Source organism: Tursiops truncatus, chromosome 1 (genome assembly GCF_011762595.2).
Source record: "Tursiops truncatus isolate mTurTru1 chromosome 1, mTurTru1.mat.Y, whole genome shotgun sequence".
NCBI classification, from domain to species: domain Eukaryota; kingdom Metazoa; phylum Chordata; class Mammalia; order Artiodactyla; family Delphinidae; genus Tursiops; species Tursiops truncatus.
The window spans coordinates 181,498,944-181,516,899 of record NC_047034.1 but is presented as its reverse complement, the minus strand read 5'-3'; the positions used below and the strand labels follow the sequence as shown (position 1 = coordinate 181,516,899).

The 17,956-nt window shown below is 50.3% G+C and overlaps 1 protein-coding gene across 7 annotated transcripts in view; it reads right to left on the bottom strand.

Moving 5' to 3' along the window:
• Positions 1-1,101: 1,101 nt before the first annotated feature.
• Positions 1,102-17,956, bottom strand: part of CEP104 (centrosomal protein 104) — a 57,344-nt gene continuing 40,489 nt past the window's right edge. For 6 of the 7 annotated variants that reach the window (XM_019930961.3, XM_019930957.3, XM_019930962.3 and 3 more), the window contains 7 exons: positions 10,475-10,511; positions 10,197-10,263; positions 9,279-9,387; positions 7,549-7,687; positions 7,312-7,379; positions 4,377-4,467; positions 1,102-3,505 (listed from right to left, as the gene is read on the bottom strand). In XM_019930961.3, coding sequence (XP_019786520.1) covers positions 3,390-3,505; positions 4,377-4,467; positions 7,312-7,379; positions 7,549-7,687; positions 9,279-9,387; positions 10,197-10,263; positions 10,475-10,511 — 627 coding nt within the window. In that variant the 3' untranslated portion in view covers positions 1,102-3,389. Of the gene's footprint in view, positions 3,506-4,376; positions 4,468-7,311; positions 7,380-7,548; positions 7,688-9,278; positions 9,388-10,196; positions 10,264-10,474; positions 10,512-17,956 lie in introns of those variants that run through there. The other variant, XM_033844488.2, reaches the window with a different exon arrangement.

The window sequence follows — 17,956 nt, the reverse complement described above, 5'->3', positions numbered from 1 at the left end:
GCCTTCCGGTGGTGAGGGCTTGGGCTCTGACCCAGTTTCCCTGCCCGCAGTGGAGGGTGGGACCAGCTGCCCTGCAGGTCCTCTGACCCTTCCAGAACACGCACGTGGGGGCGTGGGGCGCTCCACTGAATTGCTCCCGTCCGCCCTGCGGCAGCGGCTCCGGGGGTCACCGCCCCAAACCCCGACCCCAGATCCGGGAGGCTCAGCTCCTGCCCAGGTCTTTCCTGCCCCTGGTGGCAGCAGGCTGGGCGGAGACCCCAGCGCTCCGAGGAAAGGATTCGGGGCACACGCTGCTCCAGCAGGCTCTTGTTTTTTTAGCACTGGGCTAGTTTTTAAGAGCAAATAAGCAATGGCACTAACGAACACCTAGTTGAAAGTAGCGCACTGAAATCTCTCGGGGTGTCTGACACTAGCAGGTGGAATCGCTCTCTTCCCTTTGGACAGCGAGCTCTTTCCTCCCACGTTCTCCAGAGCACACACTCACGCACACACCCCGCCTACCAAAGTAAGATAAGTAATTTTGCTGTTTAAACTGTAATGCTAAGTTTTAAGTTTATATATGTGTGTGTGTGTGTGTGTGTGTGTGTATATATATAAAGGAAAAAACTATAACTTCAAAATGGAAACTTATAAAACCATCAAAGGTAATAAAAACTTAAAACCACTCTACAAATCAACAGAGAAAATACTGTATTTTTACTTATTTGAAAAGCAAAATAGCTTTGTTGGCTGGTAAAAATGCCCTCTTTCAAAAGGGATAAAAAACACAAGAAGAGACTATAAAGTATAAACCTCTGATGGGCACAATTGGAGCATTTATAAAATATTCTCATTTTATTCCATGGGATAAAATTGGTAAAGAACTTTCTCTAATTTATATGTAGCTTAAAATCGTTTAGCTTCTTCAGGAGTAAACCCACAAATAACTTATTTTAGGAACCACACTCTCTCCTGGCAACCTAATACCCACTGCCCCTCTCTAAGCAAATCTCAGCAACTCCCTGGCATTTCAGGGCTGAGCTACACCTGCATGTTTATGAAAGGAAATGTAACTTACCGATTGCTTTTTAATTATAATTTTAAAATGAAAGTGACAAGACATTTAGTAATCTTTTTATTATATTCATATACTCGGTGAATTAACGCCTAAGCCCTCAAACAACAACAAAAATATATTACTTAGATATTTTACAATTTTGGTACGTGAAATAAAGACAAATAGAAAACTATGTCAAAACATTAAAAAGTTGCAAATTTTCATTAAAAGTGTTTACGCTTGTACTCTAATGCCAAATTTATAGATACAATTCTTTTAAATTAGAATATTTTGAAATATGAAAATAATAGAAATAAATATTGTTAAGTATCCACAACATATTCATGAGTGAAATTTCAGTTAAGTACTGTTCCAAGTTTAGATGTTTATGAATGGCCAAGGGAGCTGATAGTTCCTTTTTAGTTTTCTATCCTTTATTCTTGGGCCCTTAGTAGTATATATATAACTCTGTAAAGATTTTAATAGCCACTGATCACTGCCAGGAATCATCGGAATAGAAACACATGATTCTTCTGTAACCAGCAAGACTGATCTGTTTTAAATGTACTCAATTTTGTCAATCACTAAAAATTAAGTAATTTTACAAATATCTTCTTTATGTTACAATACATAGAAAACATTAACTGTATATTTCTTAAAAGTTTTGATTGGAGAGAAAAGAATCATTTCTTGGTTAACTTTTCTCATTGTTCTGTTTAAAGAAGTGTTCTACCTGTACTTCACTCTCATGGGTGAGAGACCATGGCAACATCTTTTTGAAACCAGGAAGGCTCATTTTATAATTATCTTGGCATCTGTACTCTGCTCTCTCTAGTAAAGTTTTATGTTATTTCTCCCCCCATACTTTTACGTTTTTTTATAGAGTATATTTTTGAAGGTAATTCTCTTGGTCACTCTTATTCCGGCTCAGTATTCTGAGTCAACCATATGAGAAAGCATTAGCCTACCAAAAATGGAAATTGATCGACTAGTACCAATTCATGGTCACTAACATACCCAGGGAGCACATCACTCAAATAACTATTAGTTTTTAAATATATATTTTGTTATTTTACATGGTTGGGAATTAAAAATATTCTTACACTAACGGTGTAGTACAAGTTTCGTCATCCTGGAAGCCTGCCTGGATCATGCTCAGGAGGAAAGCACACCCTGGGCACGGGGCCGGGTGGGGCAGGGAGGGCCATCTTCTTTCGGTCTCTAGTGGGCTGGGCACCTGGGGACCACAGGCGTGGACGAGAAGGCGGCCTTTCCAAGCACGTTCTGGACAGACACTGGCTCCCCCACAGCTACCTGGCTCTGAAGCCAGGTGAGCCACTGCCATGGGCCGGGAAGGTTGGTTGGCGGCTGGTCAGGAGGCTGGATTCTGAGGTTTGGTTTCATCATTTTAAGTGGTTTTTGGTGTTGAAAGTATCATACAAAGTGTTTGAGAAAAGTGAACATACAGTTGCAATTCCCACGCGGATCCGAGCGGGACAGGATGACGGGCTGAGCAGAGGCTCGGAGGCTCCTCTGAATGTTACACAGAGTGGGAGTCGCTCTGCCTGCCCCAGAGGTTTAGGAAAGGGCTATTTCGACGGACACACCTGCTCAGGTGAGCGCAGGATCATCGGGGAATGTCATCTCCTATTTTTCTAGGGCTTCATGCGTGTAAAGAACTTGAAGCCCCCCGAGGAAGGGCCTGACGTGGAGCTGCCAGCATTAACCTCCACTCCGCCTGGTGTGGGCGCCGATGGGGGGGGTCAGGCGGGCTGCGCTCCGAGCGTCTGGCAGGCGAGAGCCGAGGGGGCCGGGCCGGGACCTTAACTTCTTGACCTCGACCTTACTTCTTGCTGCCGTGGACATGCAGGCTTTGCAGGCTGACGGCCCCCCCTACCCTGGGGAGGAGGGGCACAGGGGGACTGGCCCCCCCATCCCATCCCATCCCATCCCCCGGCCTGGCAAGCCCTGCAGACCTTCCACCACGGCTGAGAGAGACCCACATGCAAGAGGTTTAGAGTGAGGGCTTTATGGAAATTGCTCCAAGCAGCCGCGCAGAGGTGCTGCGCTGGGCCTGTCCCTCCGCATGGGCCGCTCGGCGCTGCTCCTCCAGTAGGACCGTCTCCTGTGGACCCCGGGCCCTGGGGGGTGGAGATCTGCGAGCCGGAGCCATGGGGAGATCAGGGCCTCACTCCGGATGCAGGGGCCATGGTCGGGACGGGCGCAACCAGGAGCCTGGGGGCAGCAGGGGCGGAGCGGGGGTTGCCACGTCTAGAGATGCTTTGAGGTGACACGTCCACGGCTGGGGAAGCTGCTCGCTCCCTTTGGAGACGAGGGAGCAGATGCGGTGCTGTCACCGCTTCGTGTACGTCCTGCCGGAGCTTCTACTCAGGCCCCCCTTGGGGGTGGGGATCTTGCTTCCGACCTTGGATCCCGAGGTCCCCGACTTGGCTGCGGCTGGGCCTCTACCTGCAGTGGACACACAGAGCACGGGGGACAAGCATGAGCCAGGGCGTAAAGCCGCGGTGACAGTGCGAGTGGCCCGGGGTCGCCAGACACGGGGAGGATCTGAGCACGAGGGGCTGGGACGCTCCTGGTCACCCAGCCCACAGGTGGCTGGGCTGGGCCGGCAGATGTGAGAGGGGGCTGGGCGGGCCACCCTCGAGGATGCACATGCGAGGGCAGGAGAGGAAGAAGAGTGAGCCAGAGGAGGAGCCTGACGCACGGTCAGAGGAAAGAACTGAGCCGCTTACCTAATTTTTAGTTTCAAACAGCTCCCGAAATGAAAGACCAGCAGCCATGTGACCAGGGCCGGTTACCCGGCTAGGAGGCCGGGGTGGCTCCCCCAGCACCCCTGGTCCTCACACGTGTGCGTGCGCGCGTGTGTGTGCGTGTGTGCGTGTGTGAGGGGTGCAGCTCCTGCAGGTGCCTGGCGCTGAATGAGCACGAGACACATTTCCTCATGTTCTCGTTGATCACATGGCCCCAAAATAAAGTCATGTATCCAAGGTCAAGAATAATTTTCTAATGAAAAATAACACTCTTCTGTAAGGCATTCTAAACCCTACAGAAAGCAGCCAGAACTGGGATTCAGAAGTCAGGTCGTGGCGCCGCCTACGGGTCTCCTACTGAACCCCCAGTTTCTGGACACTGGTACCCACGGTGCGGAGGGACACGAGACCCGGGGTGCGCCTGCGAACACCCGCGGTTTGGTTTCTCAGCTCTGTGAGTGGGGAAGCAGGACCACGTGGAGGGGCTTCGGCCAGAGCTGGTGCTGACGACATGATCACCCTACTTGTTCGGGACCCAGGGACAGGGCCGAGGCCGGGCGGATGCTTACCTGGCGGCAGCGTGGGCGCCTTGCGTAGCACGTGCGTCCGGCGCAGGTTCACTGTGCAGCCCGTGGGGCCCATGAGGTGGGCCTTCCACGCCTGAAACGAGAGGCAGGTGGAGTGGGAACCAGGCCACCAGAGGGGTGGCGATGCGCTGCGGCTGCGGGCGTGGGTCCTGAGCTCTGTGCGTGTCCTGCCTTGGAGCCCCCTGTGCTGAGTGCACGGCCGGAGCACCCATGTATCTTGAGATGCTGCCCGCACTTCACACCTCTCCCAGCTCTCATCACCGCTGAGCAAACATGCCAAGACCGCTGTCACGCGGGGTGCGCAACGTGCGACGGTCCAGGGGCACAGGGTGCAGGGGCTGAGGGTGGCCCTGCTGGACAGCCAGCAAGGAAGAAGGGCCCTCGGTCCTACAATGACGAAGAAAAGAATTCTGCCAGCACCTGCGATGGGCCAGGAAGTGGCTCCTTTCCCTGCCGAGCCACAGATGAGAGCGCAGCCTGGATGACACCTCGAGTGCAGCCCTGGGAGACCGCAAGCAGAGGACCCAGCCAGGTCGTGCCTGGACTTCTGACCCACAGAAACTGTGATAGAACAACGGGTGTTTAAGCTGCTCGGCGGGTGGTGCCACGTTAAGAAAACACGGAGAAAGCAGAGGAGAAGCAGCACAAGCCTGCCAATGCGTCTCTGCAGTTGACTGTGAGTCAGATGCCATCCCCTCAAGGCAGACGCGGGGGGCTTGGGGGGAGGGCAGGAGGGGAAGGAGGCCACTGCCAATGTCCGCGCTGCTCAGAGCAGGGAGCCGACTGGTCTCCAGAAGGAGGGGCTGCTCACGTACGACAGTAATAGTGTAAAGGTGACAACGACAACAAAAGCTCAAAGGCTCCTAAATTCTAAAAATACACAGGGAGAGAGAAAAAGTGTGGGCATGTGAGAGCAGCTCACATTTAAGACTAAAATGGATAAACCATAAAAAGCCGCTCGCTCTGTAAGAGGAGGGATGGTGGGCAGGGCAGCAGCTTCTGTCGGGTCTTCCCTGAGTGAGTCTCATTTGATAGACTTTGGAACCGTCTAAGTATCTCATGTAATTGTAGAGCTTGTGTTTGAAAACCCCTGGGACTTGAACACAGACTGAAACAATGAGGCTGAACTGTTAACAACTGGCGACACAAGCACGTGGAGCAACTCCTGTGACCGTGAAGCAGAGATGCTTTTGTCCCACGTCTCCAGAAGGAGGCACGGGAGGGACACAAAGAGCTGGGACAGCACGCGTCCAGCAGCATCTCCCTGCCTGCAGCACCCACACTGCTGCTCTGAGCCCCCGCCAAGGGGAACGTGGGTCTGAGCAACGCACTCTGACGGTCCAGCGGGCATCTCTGGGGGCTGTGGGCACTGATTCTTGGGAGGGAAGGAAGGACACACAGACGTGCGACGCCAGAGGTTCAAGAGACCCTTACAGCTCAGACTCCGAATCAGGAACGTCACCATGAACTTTTTTTTTTTTTTTTTTTGCGGTACGCGGGCTTCTCACTGTTGTGGCCTCTCCCGTTGCGGAGCACAGGCTCCGGACGCGCAGGCTCAGCGGCCATGGCTCACGGGCCCAGCCGCCCCACGGCATGTGGGATCCTCCCGGACCGGGGCACGAACCCGTGTCCCCTGCATCGGCAGGCGGACTGTCAACCACTGCACCACCAGGGAAACCCCCACCGTGAACTTTTGATGGATTTATCTCAACGTTTTCCCCGGCTCTGTCCGCAAAGAGGCCCAGAATGGTACCGAACCAGGAGCAAGGAGCACCCGAGGCACCCGAGGGGGTCCTGGAACGTCATTTCCACTGCAGGGAACCAGGAACGGAAGGCTCGGTGGGGCACCTTGTTGCGACGGCCAGGAGGCTCTGAGTCCCCTGGGCCACCGGCAGCGCCAGGAGCCTGTCTGCAGAGGCTCTGATGGCCAGAGATCGGTTCGTTCACGCACCACTAAGCACAGCGATGCCAACAGCTGAACACGGCAGACAGTTTTAAGCCGTGAGTTCCTGATGGTGCTAAGATCCAACAAGCAAATAAGCCACCACTGGAAGGTGCTGGGGACCCAACCTGTCATTCTGAAAACCAGTCAACGATGGAAGAGACCTAAGCCTTCACCGTGCCTTCCCCACACACGGCCCGTGAGGAGGCACGTGGTTCCCATGCTTGTCTCTGTTACGTGTGTGACGTTTTCTGAGAGGGAGAGAGGATGAGCCCTGGACGGCCGGATGGCCGGGGCGCTGAGGGAGCAGCGGGCGGCCGGGCCCACCATCCGGCACGGTGGGGCGTCGCTGGGTCTGAGCCATCCTATTGGCACCACAGCCCCAGGGCTGGGACAAGGGACCCCGCAGTGGACGCAGTGGGTGGACCGCAGGTGGCCGCGGCTGAGGGGCTAAGGGCAGGAGAGGCTGGGCCTGCTGGGCCCCGCGGGAGCTCAGCACGCAGGGCAGCGCTGGCGTCGTGTGAGCCAGAGTGATCAGGCTGACACCAGAGGACGGGGCGCGTGGAGGAGAGGGTGGGAGACCCTGGCGCCCCCCAACTAGGCCGCTGTGTCACCCGCGTGGCTCACGCTGGGAGCGGGCGGAGTGCTGGGCACCGGACACGAGGTAGGATTTCCAACCTGGACGGGGCTCAGCTTTATGCATTACAAGGGACCAGAGCGTTACAGAATCTGGCCAGGAGGCCAGTCTAGGCCCCAACGTGGAGATGAAAGCCAAGCCTGGAAAAAGTGAAACCACTTCATGCTTCCATCCCAAAGAGCTGAGACGCTCGCTCCCCCTTCCTGGGAGATGCCACAGGCGTGCTGCGCAGGGAGCGCAGGAATCCTGAGACAGAGCCTCACCCCACCCCGGGGGCCAGCCTCCGCCCGACGCCTGCTGTCCCTCCACGCAGCCAGGTCGCCCTGTCAGCCCCTCACCTCTTCTCCGGGGGTGAAATTCTCGTGGCACAGAGGACACCGGTTCGCCAGCTTCTCCGCTTTGGCAGCTGAAACGGTTTCAGTGAGACAAGATCTAGTTACTCCTGTGGGGCGTGAATGGCGGCGCAGAGGAACGGGTGGGCAGGGGCACCGGCAGACGCGGGATCTGCCCCCCGACCCCCCAGCCGGGCCTCCGGGGATGGCGCGAGGGTCTCGGGGGGCTGCGGGGGCACTCACGGTTGCAGTCTCTCGTTTTTATGTGTCTGGGCAGCTCTTCCTTTAAAATGGCCTCGCTGCAGCGGTAACACTCCCCAAAGCTGTCCTTTTTGTCACACTCTGTCAGCAGATGCTCCGTCAGGCTGGAAATCTCCACCACCTGGAAGCCACGACGGGACACGTCACATGGCTGAGCGCCCTGAGGCGCGTGCGGCCCCGGCCCCGGCCCCTGCACGAGCACGCGCTTCCTGTCCCGCCAGCACCACTCGGGAAGGGAGGCGCACACCTGTTACCTGTGCAGTCACGTACACGTGGCTGGAGACCTCACATCCTGCTTGCCATGCTACCTCAGGAGCATCCAGAGGCCACGGCTAAGCGGGGAGGGGAAGCAACGGTTCACCCACAACACTAACCCTGCCCTGTACTCTGAAGAGCTCAGGGGCCTACATGGCCTTGGGTTCAATCCCGGCTCCCGGCCATTTCTAAGAACGTGCCCGGAAACGGGTCACAAGAAGAGACCCTTTCACCACTGTGACCTCTTTGCCAGGAGGGGCTTGTACACACCCTAGAGCTTCATGCCGCAGACTCTCGCCTGCTGCCAGAGGAGCCAGGCCACGCCGGGGGGAGGAGTCTGCACCGCCAGCCAGGGTGGGGAGGAGCTGCTCAGAGGGTGGGGCCTGCCCACCCTGCCCCTGCAGGCCTGAGAGCACCCAGGACAGGAGAGAAGGTCACTCCCCTTCTGGTTCCCCTCCTCTGTCTAAAGAAGGGCTGGCTGGCTGCATAGAGGAAAGATGAACAACTGGGGTGCGCGAGGACCCCTTCAACAGGGTGCCCAAGCATTAACCCTAGAACCGGTCAGTAGGGTGGACAACATTAAAATGAAAAGCTCCTGCTCGTTGGTGAAGAGGCCAGACACAGAGTGGACACCACACATTCAAGTGGCGAAGGACGCACATCCGGGTGTGTCAAGAATGACTACACGTCAGCAATAGTGGGACTGGCACCCAATTCAAAATATGGGTGAGAAACTAGAAGTGCTTCGCAAAAGAGGTCAGCGAGAGGCCAGCAGGGGGACAGGGCTCCAGCCCAGCATCGTCAGGAGAGCGTGACATGCGCGTGGCAGGTGGCGACTGCGAGGCTGGCGAGGACGGGGGGCGGCTCCCGCCCGGACACTAGGCGCGCGGCTCACACTGGCCTTCTGCAGCTGGACGCGAGCCCACCCAGCCGTCCTACAGCGAGGTGTACGCCCAAAAACGTGCGTCCGCACGCGCGGAAGATTACACAAGGGTGTCTGTAGCAACGCTATTCCTAACAGTCTCAGCCCAAACCCAGACGCAGTAGAAAGGACTGATAAATTGTGGTACATTCAAACAATGGAATACTGTACAGCAAACCCCAGACGTAGCGTATGATTCCACTTCAGTAAAACTCACAAAGCAAGAAACAGACATGAGGACAGTGATGGCCCTGGGGAGGAGGGTGGGGTACCTTGCGGTACCTGGCCTGCTGGCGGTTACGTGGATTTCTTTATCTTGCGATAATTCAGGAGCTGTAACACCCATGACTTGTATACATTTATATATATGTTATACTCTAATAATAAAGTAAGAAAAATCAACCCCAACAAAACTTTCCCCATAACTTTTCCTCTGAAAATGCTAAGATTTGGGACATTTTTGTGACTCAGCCTTCGGGAACTGCGTGCCCAGCTCGCCTGCCTGGGTCTGGCCCGCCCGTGCCCAGCACCTGACCTGTTTGCAGTAGTCACATCTCGTCAGCATAAGACAGTGCTTCCAGTAATGGAGATCCAGGCCTTCTTCTGTGAAGGAGTCGCTCCTCTCCCCACAAAAAATGCATAAACTGAAACAACACAGAAAGGCAGGAAATGAAGCACAGACCCAGTTTAGCCGCCCCCATCCTGCCGGCTCCCGGGGAGCTCTGTGACGCCCCCATGCCCAGCCTGCGGCCACCATCCCAGACCCACTGAGTGGGCTTCAGCTTGACCTGGAGGCACGGCTGCCCCTCACAGAGGGGCCTCACGAGGGGCTGGGTAGCTCCTCTATCAAAGGGCGTAAACAAGAGTCTTTACCACGTAGGGGTTTGAGAAAAAGTAGCTTAAGATCCCTTAGAATTCTAACTCTGTCAGCGTCACCAAGCAGAAAGGATATTTTAAATCACAAGAAAAGATTAGACCAAGACATCTCCCTTAAATTCCTTGTAGATCTGTCTCAGCCACAGCACAGGAGAAAGCATTTTGCTGCTGTAAAGTTTGAGCCTGACCATATTCAATGTCCTGTGATAAGCCATAGTGGAGAAGAAGATGAGAAAGAACATATATACGTATAACTGAGTCACTCTGCTGTACAGCAGAGACCAACACACCGTAAATCAACTATACTTTCATCAAACACTAAAAGAATTTCTGGCCTGTAACAGGACTTCTGACAAACAGCCTGCTCGTTTCTGTCGGGGAAGAGAGGAAAGGTTACCTTGACTCACAGCTGGTGCTCCTGGTTTGGAGGGCAATTTCCTAGCTTTCAGAATCACTGAAAAGAGCCAACTAGGTCACGTGAGCCTCATGAACCAGGGGGAATATATTTATCTGACGGCATTTTTATGGGTTAGTCCCTCTACTTATTCTACAGTGGGTTAGAGACAACTTTACTCACTTATCTAAATAGTGATTATCTGGAATTTCTGGAGCATTAGGTGGGGCCGCTTTCCTTCCTTGAGTGTCTAAAGAAATTAAAAAGAAAGCTATTTAAATAACCTTTGGTAGAAAACTATTTTCAAAGTTTTAGTAACCAGTTAACCAGTTGGATGGGAAATACAGTTTAAAAGCTACCAGTTAGTAAAGGTAGTATTTTGCATTCAGCCCTGAAGCGTCGGAGATGCAGACATTCGCGGCGTGACTACGCAGAGCTTTCACGATGTGCGTTCTACGTACCCTGACTCTCGGCCTTCGCAGCTTCACTCTCTTTTTCCTGAAACAGAAGAACAGAAAGATCAGGGACGAATGGCTGCAGGGCGAGTGAGAGTCTACCCAGGGTCTACTGTGATCCTGGAGGCATGACCTTAGGCTGTGTGGCAGAATCTCCATCCGCAAACAACACACTTGTTTGAGAGTCGCCCTCTCAACCCGTGGGCAGCAGTCTCCTGCGTCCTGCCCTCCACAGCCCCTCCCTCGGGCTCCTGCCCGCCCCCCCATCTCCTTGGAAACCACTCTTCATCAAGGCCACCTGCACCCCCTTCGGGTCGCCTGCCCATCATCAGTGGCTGCCCGCCCGAAGAACGCGCCATGGGCTCCCGGCGGCACGTGACTCTCCTCACCTGTCTCCTCCAGGCCCTTCTGAGTCGGGCTCCCAGGGCGCCCCCTGCGCCCCCTCCAGGACTCAGCCCGCCCCCCGTTTGTCCATACAGACCCTGACGGTGCTTTTGCCCAGGTCCCAGGCTGCACACCCATCTCTGTGCTCATGACCCTAACGTTTGTGCCACCACCTGGGCCTCTCTGCTACCCAGCATGTACTTGGGTCTTAACGTCACTTAAATGTGACTCAACCAGACCAACCCCCCCTTCCCCGCCCACAGGCTCCCCCTCACGTGCGCCCCTCGCAGCCTCTGGCGCAGAGCCCAGAACCGCCAGTCTTCTAGGTATTCAGGCCACGAAGCCTGGAGACCCCAGCGGCTCCCACCCCTCCCTCCTGTTCCAGGTGTGGCCTGTCCCCGACCCATCAGTGAGCCCCGCAGGCTCTGCTTCAGCACCCCAGGAGCCTGCCCTTCCCACCACCTGCAAACACAGTGGCCAGGGCGGCCCGTTACTGCCCCTGTAAAGGGACCCCTGGAGGCTCCACAGGCCACGGCACTGCTGCCCCGGGGGCCCCCCCGCCACGCAGCGTCATGTGGTGTCAGGCGGTCAGCTGACCGCCTCCCTCCTCTGGCTTCCTCTTCCCCTGCGCGGGCACCACACCCTCACGCACCGCGTATCTGCCTCGTGGGTCTTGGCTGCTGGGCGTCCCCACTGTGGGAGGTGACAACCGGGGGCACAGTGCTGACCGGAGGAAGGACAGGGTGCAGGGCCCTGTGTGTCCACGGCGGGAAGCTGCCCCTCTGCACCGAGCTCTCCTCCTGCCGCTCAGGGGCCTCCCAGGGGCTCCTCCTGTCACCAAGCCTTCCTCCCTGCACTGGCCAGTCTGCCCCACCTGAGCCTGCTAGACCCACGTGGCCTGGGCTGCTGGCCACTGGTGGGGGAGGCGCATCTGGGACTTGCAGTTTCACGGGAGGACAGGGACGAGCTGGTCCCCTATCCACGGCATTAAGTGACGCAATACGTAGACACCGTCTACTGTGATTGCAGAAAATCAAAGCTTACACGATAGGAACTTCTCTCCAACCCAAGCTCTGAATACAGAAAACACACGAGAATACAATTTTAGGACTGGGGAAGCACCTGACAGACTGACACTAAACTTGCAAATAGGGTTCACGTGATTTATACACCTACCAACTAAAGAAAGCAAACTCACACAAACGGATTCTGGGCGTCAAAAACAATCCTTATTAACGAGAGATGGGTTCGTATATCTTGCAGGGAGACAAATGAACAACGCCAAAAGTTAAATTTTAGTTATAAAATCTACCTTAATCTATGCTTTGAACAGATTAGACAACTGACTAGTAATTTAAAAATCTTTTCCGAAAACTCCTGAGCAATCGGGTGGTTTAAAAATATTCCGCCGTTCTCAAGTTTTGGAGCTGGACGGTGGTGTGTCTACAAAACGATGTGAATGTCCTCAACGGCACAGAACCGTACACTGGAAAGTGGCTAAAATGGTAAATCTCACGTTATGTATATTTTACAATAATAAAAAATAGAAAAAAAGATTGTCATCCTCCTGCGAGATGGCTTCAGTGATCATCTCAGGACAAGGACGGCAGGACGGCACCCACCCTCCCGAGCGGCCGTGCCGTGTGGTCTCTCTTCCTGGAGCAGTGGCCCTTGTTCCTGCTGCATCTCTGGAGCCCAGGGCAGGGCTGGCCCAGTGCAGGCGCTCAACAAACACTGAAGGATGAAACGAGCCGGAGGACAGGCCTCCATGCCCCGCACCACAGATGCTGCGGGGACGCACAGCCTGGTGACCTCGGCAGCTCCCAGGCCGGGCACTGCTCCCGCGCTGCCCCGCCGGTCCCCCGCCTCCTCTCTTCTGTTCCTTGGTGGGCGCTTTCCCGCTCTTCTCACAGGCATTCTGACATGCCAGCGTCCAGCGGAAACGTCACTGTCACTTTCTGTCACAGGCACTTCAACATACATTCGGTCGTATTTTCTTTCTTTTTTGCCATTTTTAGTCACTTATTCTTTTTCTAAAAAGCGGTGGTCAGAGCATTTCCCAGGAGACTCACCCTCATGAGCACAGCCGGCCTTATGCACCCACGTCCTCTCCCTTTTACTATCAACTTAAGGAACTTAATCACAAAAACCAGAGTGATGGCACAAATTTAAATCACAGAGGCAGGGCCCTTCAGAAGGGACACGTTTCATACAACCAAACACCATCTGATGCCCCCTGCGCACTAAGACTCAGTGCTTCCTGACGGGCAGCATTTGCCCCAAACCTTCCTTTTTTAATGCATGGAAATCAGATCTTCATATTCAAGCTCCTTTTCCTCCTTTGCCTCTGAAGGAGGCGAGAAGCTGCAGCGAGGACTTCTGTCCCTCTACCCCCACCCTGCTCCACCAACTCCTGCAGCTCCGAGCGTCCTCTCTGAACACGGCTGGGCCAGCAGCACACTTCATCCCCGGGAAGAATGACGAGCATGCAAATGTTACTTCTCCTTTTCATTTCTAATTCTGTTGACTTAAGTCTTCTCCCTTTTTTTCTTGATGAGTCTGGCTAATGGTTTATCAATTTTGTTTATCTTCTCAAAGAACCAGCTTTTAGTTTTATTGATCTTTGCTATCGTTTCCTTCATTTCTTCTTCATTTCTTTTTGATATGATCTTTATGATTTCTTTCCTTATGCTAACTTTGGGGTTTTTTTTGTTCTTTTTTTTTTAACATCTTTATTGGGGTATAATTGCTTTACAATGGTGTGTTAGTTTCTGCTTTATAACAAAGTGAATCAGTTATACATATACGTATGTTCCCATATCTCTTCCCTCTTGCGTCTCCCTCCCTCCCACCCTCCCTATCCCACCCCTCCAGGCGGGCACAAAGCACCGAGCTGATCTCCCTGTGCTGTGTGGCTGCTTCCCACTAGCTATCTATTTTACGCTTGGTAGTGTATATATGTCCATGCCCCTCTCTCACTTTGTCACAGCTTACCCTTCCCTCTCCCCATATCCTCAGGTCCATTCTCTAGTAGGTCTGTGTCTTTATTCCTGTCTTACCCCTAGGTTCTTCATGACATTTTTTTTTCTTAAATTCCATATATATGTGTCAGCATACGGTATTTGTCTTGCTCTTTCTGACTTACTTCACTCTGTATGACAGACTCTAGGTACATCCACCTCACTACAAATAACTCAATTTCGTTTCTGTTTATGGCTGAGTAATATTCCATTGTATATATGTGCCACATCTTCTTGATCCATTCATCCGATGATGGGCACTTAGGTTGTTTCCATCTCTGGGCTATTGTAAATAGAGCTGCAATGAACATTTTGGTACATGACTCTTTTTGAATTATGGTTTTCTCAGGGTATATGCCCAGTAGTGGGATTGCTGGGTCATATGGTAGTTCTATTTGTAGTATTTTTTTTTTTTTTTTTTTTTTGCGGTACGTGGGCCTCTCACTGCTGTGGCCTCTCCCGTTGCGGAGCACAGGCTCCAGATGCACAGGCTCAGCGGCCATGGCTCACGGACCCAGCCGCTCTGCAGCATGTGGGATCTTCCTGGACCGGGGCACGAACCCGTGTACCCTGCATCGGCAGGTGGACTCTCAACCACTGCGCCACAAGGGAAGCCCTATTTGTAGTTTTTTAAGGAACCTCCATACTGTTCTCCATAGTGGTTGTACCAATTCACATTCCCACCAGCAGTGCAAGAGTGTTCCCTTTTCTCCACACCCTCTCCAGCATTTATTGTTTATAGATTTTTTGATGATGGCCATTCTGACTGGTGTGAGATGATATCTAATTGTAGTTTTGATTTGCATTTCTCTAATGATTAATGATGTTGAGCATTCTTTCATGTGTTTGTTGGCAATCTGTATATCTTCTTTGGAGAAATGTCTATTTAGGTCTTCTGCCCATTTTTGGATTGGGTTGTTTGTTTTTTGGTATAGAGCTGCATGAGCTGCTTGTAAATTTTTGAAATTAATCCTTTGTCAGTTGCTTCATTTGCAAATATTTTCTCCCTTTCTGAGGGTTTTCTTTTGGTCTTGTTTATGGTTTCCTTTGCTGTGCAAAAACTTTGAAGTTTCATTAGGTCCCATTTATTTTTGTTTTTATTTCCATTTCTCTAGGAGGTGGGTCAAAAAGGATCTTGTTGTGATTTATGTCATAAAGTGTTCTGCCTATGTTTTCCTCTAAGAGTTTGATAGTTTCTGGCCTTACATTTATGTCTTTAATCCATTTTGAGCTTATTTTTGTGTATGGTGTTAGGGAGTGATCTAATCTCATACTTTTACAGGTACCTGTCCAGTTTTCCCAGCACCACTTATTGAAGAGGCTGTCCTTTCTCCACTGTACATTCCTGCCTCCTTTATCATAGATAAGGGGACCATATGTGCGTGGGTTTATCTCTGGGCTTTCTATCCTGTTCCATTAATGTATCTTTCTGTTTTTGTGCCAGTACCATACTGTCTTGATTACTGTAGCTTTGTAGTATAATCTGAAGTCAGGGACCCTGATTCCTCCAGCTCCGTTTTTCGTTCTTAAGATTGCTTTGGCTATGCGGGGTCTTTTGTGTTTCATATATTGTGAAATTTTTTGTTTTAGTTCTGTGAAAAATGCCAGTGGTAGTTTGATAGGGATTGCATTGAATCTGTAGATTGCTTTGGGTAGTAGAGTCATTTTCACAATGTTGATTCTTCCAATCCAAGAACACGGTATATCTCTCCATCTATTTGTATCATCTTTAATTTCTTTCATCACTGTCTTATAATTTTCTGCATACAGGTCTTTTGTCTCCTTAGGTAGGTTTATTCCTAGATATTTTATTCTTTTTGTTGCAGTGGTAAATGGGAGTGTTTTCTTGATTTCACTTTCATATTTTTCATCATTAGTGTATAGGAATGCCAGAGATTTCTGTGCACTAATTTTTTATCCTGCAACTTTACCAAATTCATTGATTAGCTTTAGTAGTTTTCTGGTAGCATCTTTAGGATTCTCTGTGTATACTATCATGTCATCTGCAAACAGTGACGGCTTTACTTCTTCTTTTCCGATTTGGATTCCTTTTATTTCCTTTTCTTCTCTGATTGCTATAGCTAAAACTTCCAAAACTAGGTGGAATAAGAGTGGTGAGAGTGGGCAACCTTGTCTTGTTCCTGATCTTAGTGGAAATGCTTTCAGTTTTTCACCATTGAGGATGATGTTGGCTGTGGGTTTGTCATATATGGCCTTTATTATGTTGAGGAAAGTTCCCTCTATGCCTACTTTCTGCAGGGTTTTTATCATAAATGGGTGTTGAATCTTGTCAAAGCTTTTTCTGCATCTATTGAGATGATCATATGGTTTTTCTCCTTCAATTTGTTAATATGGTTTATCACATTGATTGATTTGCGTATATTGAAGAATCCTTGCATTCCTGGAATAAACCCCACTTGATCAGCGTGTATGATCCTTTTAATGTGCTGTTGGATTCTGTTTGCTAGTATTTTATTGAGGATTTTTGCATCTATGTTCATCAGTGATATTGGCCGGTAGTTTTCTTTCTTTGTGACATCCTTGTCTGGTTTTGGTATCAAGGTGATGGTGGCCTCGTAGAATGAATTTGGGAGTGTTCCTCCCTCTGCTATATTTTGGAAGGGTTTGAGAAGGATAGGTGTTAGCTCTTCTCTAAATTTTGATAGAATTTGCCTGTGAAGCCATCTGGTCCTGGCTTTTGTTTGTTGGAAGATTTTTAATCACAGTTTCAATTTCAGTGCTTGTGATTGGTCTGTTCATATTTTCTATTTCTTCCTGATTCAGTCTTGGCAGGTTGTGCATTTCTAAGAATTTGTCCGTTTCTTCCAGGTTGTCCATTTTATTGGCATAGAGTTGCTTGTAGTAATCTCTCATGATCTTTTGTATTTCTGCAGTGTCAGTTGTTACTTCAGCTTTTTCATTTCTAATTCTATTGATTTGAGTCTTCTCCATTTTTTTCTTGGTTTTTTTTCTTGGTCTGGCTAATGGTTTATCAATTTTGTTTATCTTCTCAAAGAACCAGCTTTTAGTTTATTGATCTTTGCTATCGTTTCCTTCATTTCTTTTTCATTTATTTCTGATCTGATTTTTATGATTTCTTTCCTTCTGCTAACTTTGGGGTTTTTTTTGTTCTTCTTTCTCTAATTGCTTTAGGTGCAAGGTTAGGTTGTTTATTCGAGATGTTTCCTGTTTCTTAAGGTGGGCTTATATTGCTATAAACTTCCCTCTTAGAACTGCTTTTGCTGTCTCCCATAGATTTTGGGTCGTCCTGTCTCCACTGTCATTTGTTTCTAGTTATTTTTTCATTTCCTCTTTGATTTCTTCAGTGATCACTTCGTTATTAAGTAGTGTGTTGTTGAGCCTCCATGTGTTTGTATTTTTTACAGATCTTTTCCTGTAATTGACATCTAGTCTCATAGTGTTGTGGTCAGAAAAGATACTTGATACAATTTCAATTTTCTTAAATTTACCAAGGCTTGATTTGTGACCCAAGATATGATCTATCCTGGAGAATGTTCCATGAGCACTTGAGAAAAATGTGTATTCTGTTGGTTTTGGATGGAATGTCCTATAAATATCAATTAAGTCCATCTTGTTTAATGTATCATTTAAAGCTTGTGTTTCCTTATTTATTTTCATTTTGGATGACCTGTCCATTGGTGAAAGTGGGGTGTTAAAGTCCCCTACTATGAATGTGTTACTGTCGATTTCCCCTTTTATGGCTGTTAGTATTTGCCTTATGTATTGAGGTGCCCTATGTTGGGTGCATAAATATTTACAATTGTTATATCTTCTTCTTGGATCGATCCCTTGATCATTATTTAGTGTCCTTCTTTGTCTCTTGTAATAGTCTTTATTTTAAAGTCTATTTTGTCTGATATGAGAATTGCTACTCCAGCTTTCTTTTGATTTCCATTTGCATGGCATATCTTTTTCCATTCCCTCACTTTCAGTCTGTATGCATCTCTAGGTCTGAAGTGGGTCTCTTGTAGACAGCATATATATGGGTCTTGTTTTTGTATCCATTCAGCCAGTCTGTGTCTTTTGGTGGGAGCATTTAATCCATTTACATTGAAGGTAATTA